At 44.0% G+C, this 7,929-nt stretch overlaps 1 protein-coding gene across 1 annotated transcript; it reads right to left on the bottom strand.

The window, feature by feature from the left end:
• Positions 1-1,659: 1,659 nt before the first annotated feature.
• LOC140429797 (relaxin-3-like) lies at positions 1,660-5,615 on the bottom strand. The gene is made up of 2 exons (XM_072517241.1): positions 5,322-5,615; positions 1,660-2,212 (listed from the first exon to the last, which is right to left on the bottom strand). Exons 1-2 carry the CDS (start codon positions 5,503-5,505, stop codon positions 1,866-1,868), a joined length of 531 nt encoding a protein of 176 aa, XP_072373342.1. The 5' UTR covers positions 5,506-5,615; the 3' UTR covers positions 1,660-1,865.
• Positions 5,616-7,929: the final 2,314 nt, after the last annotated feature.

The raw sequence follows: 7,929 nt of genomic DNA, 5'->3' as shown, positions 1-7,929 counted from the left end.
GTGTTGGGTAGATGGAAATGACTTCAAATTAGGGGAACATGGATGAGCTGAAGTTTATATAGGATGTAAGAAGTGACCAGGCAGGCGAACATGGAGGTTGTCAGGCCGGAGGTAGCAATGACATGGATAAAGGTTTCAGCAGCAAATAGCTGAGACCGGGGTGGAGGGGGGTGTTATGAGAATGGAACTAGGCAGTTTTGGTGATGGAAATCCTATGTGTTCGGAAGCTCATTTCAGGGCTCCAATGGTGTTGTTCAGCCTGGAAATATGCTGTCTTTAGCTCAGAGTTGGTGGCAGTGACCAAAGACAAAATGGCTTTTATCTTCCCAATACTTCGTTGGAGGAAATTTACAATGTGACAGATTAGAGACAGTGCAGGGGTTGGGAAAGGTGGGGGTGAAGTAGAGCTGGGGATTGTTCATTCTCAGCCTTTGGCCCTCCACGAAACAAAAATTCTCCCATACCCTGTGCTAACGCTCTATTTACTCCTGTTTCTAGGCTTTAATGTTCCAGATCTCTCAATCTAAACAGAGGGGCAGTTTTATCTGTTGTGGTATATTTCTTTATAATCTTAAACACGTATATCAAGCCACTTACTCAGTTGATTTGAACACAGCCCCAATTTTTCAGGTCTTTCTTTGTATTTACTTGTGTACTGCTGAATACTGATGATCTTTATTAGTGTCACAAGTAGGCTTACATTAACATTGCAATGAAGTTACTGTGAAAATCCCCTAGTCACCACACTCCGGCGCCTATTCAGGTACACTGAGGGAGAATTCAGAATGTTCAATTCACCTAACAAGCACGTCTTTCAAGACTTGTGGGAGGAAACCAGAGCACATGGAGGAAACCCACGCAGACACGGGGAGAACGTGTAGACTCCGCACAGACAATGACCCAAGTTGGGAATCGAACCAGGGTCCCTGGGGCTGTGAAGCAACAGTGCTAACCGCTGTGCTTCTGTGCTGCCCATATGAATGATACGTTTAATTAACCAATCGCAAGGTTGCTTTGTATCAACCATGATCCAAATAAACTTTGATTTTTACCTGTGGACTGGATTTTTGTGATCAGACCTGTTTCCAGCCTATATAATTTGATCTTGCTTTGGAAAAAGCATATCTGATAATTGCAGTGCCTTTACTAGGTTCAGGATTATTGAATGCGTTAGAAATTACTAACATCATCTAGTTTTAGTTTATGTTTTGAATAGTTCCTCTCCCACTGGAGCACCTCTCTGGCTAAATAAAAGTCAAACCCATTTAACATGTTGTTCAATGATGCCTTTAAATGTATTAAAGGTGCTATATAAATCCAAGATGTTATTGTAAAAAGGAACACCTGAATCAGAGATGGAAAACTGCAATGTTAAATTTGACGGTATGTGACCTTGCCAATCAGGAGAAAGATATTACAAAATCATATTTTACTATTCAGTTTAATATGGTTTCACATTTGTTAAATATTTAATCTTCCTTCATAAATACACCATAACTTTGTCTAGACTGAATAGTTTTTGAATTTCATCAAGAGTTTGTGCATGTGTGTTAGTGTTAATGTTGCAGCGTTCATTGGGAAATATGTTGCAATATTTTGAATCAATGAAATAAACCATTTAAAGAAGTAGCCCTAATTAAGAAATTCAGAGTCAAAACCTTTACAGTTGCATATTTTTTAATTTGTTTTAAGAGGTTCAGAATGACTAACACAAGCCTGTCACATAGACTATACTAGAAATTAAACGTAAGTTACAATTGCCTTATTCCACATTTATGAGATTTTTAATAGACTACATGGTTTAAAATCTCACTGAAACAGAGTCCAAGTGTATAGAATAATCTATAAATAGAGGTGTACAGTTTTCAGCAGAGAATGCTGATATCTTTTTTGGTGCAGCCATAAGTGCAGCATTTGCTTGACATTCCTGGTGATGCTTCCCTTTTCTTCCTGAAGCTCCTGGCCCAGGGTAGATGCAGCATCTGTGACGATTCAAATTCACGGTCCTTATTGCTGCCTCCATCAATCTGGCGGAGGTACTCACTGAAATCCTCCGGGATCTGATCATACTGGTTGTTGTACTCGTCGACCACTTGCCCTGCAAAAGGTGGCTCCACTTCCTGGTTCCTGTCATTGCCAAACATCCTCTGAAAATTCCTCATGCTGTCCATCTCCTTGGCGTAGATTTTATCAGCGGAGGTCTGGAAGGGATCTGAAACGGAAATAAAACTCCAATTGTGACAATGTACTAGATTAATGAAATTGATGTTATATAGTTAATTCTGTACCGATTATGGGTGGCCATCTCCTGCTCCTCTCTCTCTGGGGCTGCACTCCCTCCACTACTGATGCACAGTTGCAACAGTGTGTACCATCTACAAGATGCACTACAGGAACTCATCGAGGCTTCTTAAGCAGCATCTTCCAAACCCACGACCACTACCATCTAGAAGGACAAGGGCAGCAGATACATGGGAACACCACCACCTGGAAGTTCGCCTCCAAGTCGCTCACCACACTGACTTGGAAATATATCGCCGTTCCTTCACTGTCGCTGGGACAAATCCTGGAACTCCTCCCTAACAGCACAATGGGTGTACCTATACCGTATGTACTGCAGCGGTTCAAGATGACAGCTCACCACCTTCTCAAGGGCAGTTAGGGATGGCCAATAAATGCTGGCCAAGCCAGCAAAGCTCACATCCTGTAAAAAATTAATAAAATTTAAAAACTGGTCTAGCCCTTTGACTCTCAAAAGGGGCGTCATTCTCCGCCGGCGGGAGTCTCCGTTCTGCCGGCGCTCGGGGGTTTCCCGACGGCGTGGGGGTGCCCCACAATGGGAAACCCCATTGACCGGCCGGTGTTACGGAGACTCCCGCCGGCCGGTCGGCGCAGAAATGTGGCGGGGCGGGTAGGAGAATTTCGCCCAAGATTCCTGTTTAAAATTGGGGTCCATTATATTTTGAGTGTTCGAACATAGTTGGTTAAATATACATTGCTATATAGTCAGAGAAATAATTGACAACCATCCCCAAGTGGATAATCAATGTTTTGTCTAGCAGTTAAACTGCTTGTTGTGACAGAAAATTGACTAAAACCCAGTCAGTGGATCAGTAATTCTTAAGAGGAGTGACTTCATGAGAGAGACTATCCATTCTAATGTGCTTAGGTAAACATTGCAGTCTGTTGGCAGATAAATATTTTCTAAATCTTACAAGGGAGCTCTCTCTTTGCTCCCCCTCATACCCTGGCTATTCCCACCCCTGCCAATGGGAATTTCATGTTTGCAGCATTGATTTGAAAGTTTCTAACCCCTGCTGGACAGATGACAATTTTGCTCTTTTCTGAGTGCATTAGGCACATTCAAACTATTTCTAATCACTATCTGTTGACGGAGAGTCAAGCACTGCTCCTGACATTCAAGTTGTTCACTTCAGCATTGGAATCTAGACCAGAACATTGCTTCATCACTTTCACCAATTCGGTTTTTTTCCCTTTTCTCAGCCAAGTCCTTCAAATATTTCAAACCATTCATGTCTATTATTTTTAGGTCTTGACTGAGAAAAAAGATAAAGAAAAAAAACAGATAAACTGACATCATCCCGATGCTGCTTGATGGAAGCAGAATATTGATAATCATCAATGTTAAATTTACTACTTTCTACTCACTATGCAGCAAGGATTGTACTATCAGAGCTGAGGGGCTGGATTGTAATCAGTCGGATGATATTCTCTTTCCCTCCTTCTGCATGTGTACAATCTCTGTTCTACCAGTAACCTAATTGTTGAGCTGTTCTCCTGGCCTTTCCCCCTCCCCCTCCCACTGCCTCAAAAGGGAATTGTTGGCACAGTTAAACTGAGTCAACATTTTAAATTAAAATGTTTATGCTGTTGGCCTTCCTTCCTGATTCATATTTCAAATTACAGGTCTGTCTTAAACTGTGGCATTATAACATTGTGAATTGGCTTTCTCCTGTGCTGTAACCATTCTGCGAATCTACAATGATACACAGTGTCTTGAATCTGGAAACATAACTTAGGAGATGGGTGACCAATCCAACTCTTCGGTATATCAAAAGAAACAGGGATGAGGCGATTGATGTATTACGGAGATTTATAAATGAGAGTGGAGGTGGACACTTTCAGAGGGCCAACGCAAACACGATGGGCAAAATGGCTTCATTCCCTTTGTGCTATGAGACCATCCCAGGAAGGTTTGTGTTGCACACCAGATGTGGTGTAACTCCGTCAAGCAGAGTTTGACCAGGCCCCAACAGTGTATTCTATGCCTTCTCAAACTGAGATTTGGGCCTTTGCTGTATTGGGAACGAGTCAACATCGTTGTCAGAATTGTATCTGCTGGCATTAATATCTCAAAGCCAGCAGTGTGAGGTACTGCTCACAGGTTGGAACTTGTAAAATGTGATGCACAAAAAGCCAGAATTCCTAGAATCCCTATAGTGCAGAAGGAGGTCATTCGGCCCATTGAGTCTGCACCGACCCCCTAAAAGGGCACCCTAACTAGGTGCACACCCCCACCTTATACCCATAACCCAGTAATGCCACCTAACCCTTTGAGCACTGAGGGGCAATTTAGGTCCACCTAACCTGCACATCTTTGGACTGCGGGAGCAAACCGGAACGCCCGGAGGACACCCACGCAGACACTGGGAGAACATGCAAACTCCACACAGTCACCCGCGGCTAAAACTGAACCCAGGTTCCTGGTGCTAACCACTGTGCCACCGTAGTGAATGATTTCACCAGAAACGGTCCTACATGATGAACAAGGAAACCTTGCACTAAGGCAGATGCTGCGTCTCCGAATGAACAGTTACTGCTAATTAACAGGACTGGACCAACTCTCACCACACAGAACACCAGAACCAATGTTAGATAATCTGAAATAACAGTCCTGGAAATGAACCGTTTTTGGAAAGGCAGCTGTCTCCTCTTGACAGTGACTGTGTTGACAACTAGTCTCACGTTAACTTGACTCTCAGAAGTTACCTGAGCCCCTCTGTGTTTCCAATATTTTTACTCACCTTTGTCCGCACTCAAGCTCTTTACACATGTTATATGTTAATATGGTTCGAATAAAATACATTTCACCGACAAGGTCTGATCGAGGGGCAAGGAAAGTTGGCTAAAACAGTTTCTCAATTTACAATTTTCATACTCACGGCCACTTTCAAGATTGGTTGAATAAGATGATTATTCTAGTTACAATAGCCTAATTAGTATCACAGTTATTAACTCAATGAGAGTCTCAATGAATAGCTTTGAAACATGGGTCACCGCAACGGGAGGGAGATACTCACCGTTCTGGTTGTCCAGAAGCCTCTTCCAGCGAGAGCCCCCACAGGTATAGATGACGGCTCGGATGAACTCCCGGCCGCACAGCTTGATCCCCGTCTCCCCATCCCTTAAAGACTGGGATAAGGCAGAACTGGGGAAGGAGACGAGGAACAGGTTGAGCACCAGAACACACACCAGGCACTTCATTTCAGCTGACGGGTGTTCAACCTGGGCTTCTCAGTAAACCTCGCAATAGGTGTTTACTCCCTGGTTGGTGAGATGTCTATATTGTTCTGACACTCTCCTGTCCCTGTCTTTTGCCTGTCCAATCCTTCTCCCTTTTATAGCTGTTTTTGCTCCTTTTCTCTGACTCACCGCTGATTTTGTTTTAAAAAAAACTCTTGTCCCTCCCCTCTGCGGTGACCTCGAGATTCTTACACCGTTTCAGATTAGACATCCACCCTCCGAATCATTATCAGATTTACAATTTGTGGAATGTATATGTGTATTAATCAGTAATACATTTATCTCCTCTCGTCTTCCATACACTTTGTCAATTTTCTGGTTTTCATTTGGCATTTTTGTTCATAGTTTTATTCCAACTTCTTTGATAGTTTTATCTCACTTGTTAAATATTTTTCACCACTTAGATTTTTCCTCAATTTCCACATTGCAGATTCCTCAGCTTTTATTTTAGCTCTTGGACTAACCTTTAATCCTGACTGTTTTCCTTGTTGCTTAGATTTTTCCTCAATTTCCACATTGCGAATTCATCAGCTTTTATTTTAGCTCTTGGACTAACCTTTAATCCTGACTGTTTTCCCTCTCTATGAATCTGTTATCATTAAATGTCACACACTTTATTTTCCATGTTGAGGTTTCAACATTTATTTGTTGTTCTGCAAGTTGCCTTTATAACGACGTGTGTGTTGGTGAATGTGTTTTAACTTGTTGCGTGTTAATGTTATCTGGTCCTGGAAGAGAATGGCAGGGAATTAACACAAAAATAAAAGCAAAATACTGCGGATGCTGGAAATCTAAAATCAGAACAGAAAATGCTGGAAAATAGCAACAATTCTGACAGCATCAGGTGAGAGAGAATGCCCAGGAATCCTCCTCTTCTCTCCGACAGGATTTTTGTTTGTCTCTTTCAACATGTTCAACATTGCCTTCTATTTCCCTCTTGGCATTTGATAAGGTGATCAGCAAAACTCGCTTTCATAGCCACATTCCCTTCCTCAGTAACTGTCTCCATCTCTGACTTACCCCACGTGGATTCCAACTGAAGTTCCATCCCTCATGTTTTGAATCCGCCCGGGATTTCAGATATTTCAGGGACATTCAACGCTCCTCAGACTGTTGTGTTCGCTGCATCATAGAATAGAATCATAGAATCCTCACAGTGCAAAGGAGGCCATTCGGCCTGCCGAGTCTGCACCGACCCTTTGTAAGACCACTCTACCTAAGCCCAATCCCCCGCCTTATTCCTGAAACCTCACCCTAAGAGGCAATTTTGCATGACCAAACCACCTAACCTGCACATCTTTGGACAGAGCACCCAGAGGAAACCCACGCAGACATGGGGAGAACATGCAAACTCCACACCCGGGTCAGAATCAAACCCGAGTCCCTGGTGCCGTGATGCAGCAGTGCTAACCACTGTGCCACCGTGCCGCATCCAGAGATCCACTCTCAGTGCTGACATATGTACACACTCAACCTCTCTCTGCAGCAGCACCAACTTACCGTTACTCTGCTAATAGCACATTCTGCGTCCTTACCTTTTGTGTTACCATCAGCATCTCCTTTAGTCTTTAACGCTCCCTTTGTCTTGTGCCCATGACATTTTTGTCAAATCTCTCCTGTTTCTGCCTCTCCTAATTTGTTCCACCTGCTCCACCCCCTCTCAAAATATAAAATCCATCAAATTTCTCCCTTTCTTTAACACTGAAGAAGTCACACAGGCCTGAAACATTGGGCGGGATTCTCTGAAAATGGGGCTATGTCCCCATGCCGGCGGGAAAACCGGCGCCAACGGCCCCCCAAGGTGAGGATTTCTCGGGGGGCTAGGATGCCGCCAGAGTTGTCTCTGGCTCAATCGTGAGATTGACTCCCTACTGAAGGACAGATCTGAGGCGTTCAAGGCAGACGACCCTGACCTGTACAAGAAATCCAGGTACGACCTCCGCAAAGCCATCCGGAATGCCAAGAGAGAATATCAAACCAAGCTAGAGTCACAGACAGACTCTCGGCGGTTGTGGCAAGGACTAAACAACATAACGGGTTACAAAGCGAAGCCGAACAGTATCTCTGGCAGCAGCGCACCCCTCCCCAATGAACTCAATGCATTCTATGCTCGGTTCAAGCAGGTAACCAACAATCCGCTGGCGAGTGCCCCAGCAGCCCATAATTCACCCATACCCACCATCACAGCTTCCGAAGTCAGATTGGCCTTACTGAAAGTGAACCCTCGGAAGGCGACGGGCCCAGACGGGATCCCTGGTCGTGCACTCAGAGCCTGCATGGACCAGGTGGCAGAGGTATTCACGAACATCTTTAACCTGTCCCTACTCCACTCCGAGGTCCCCACCTGCTTCAAGAAGACCACCATCATACCGGGACCAAAGAAGA

This window comes from Scyliorhinus torazame, chromosome 9 (assembly GCF_047496885.1).
Source record: "Scyliorhinus torazame isolate Kashiwa2021f chromosome 9, sScyTor2.1, whole genome shotgun sequence".
Lineage (NCBI taxonomy): Eukaryota > Metazoa > Chordata > Chondrichthyes > Carcharhiniformes > Scyliorhinidae > Scyliorhinus > Scyliorhinus torazame.
Note: the sequence above shows the minus strand (reverse complement) of the source record. Positions and strands in the feature narration are given on the sequence as shown.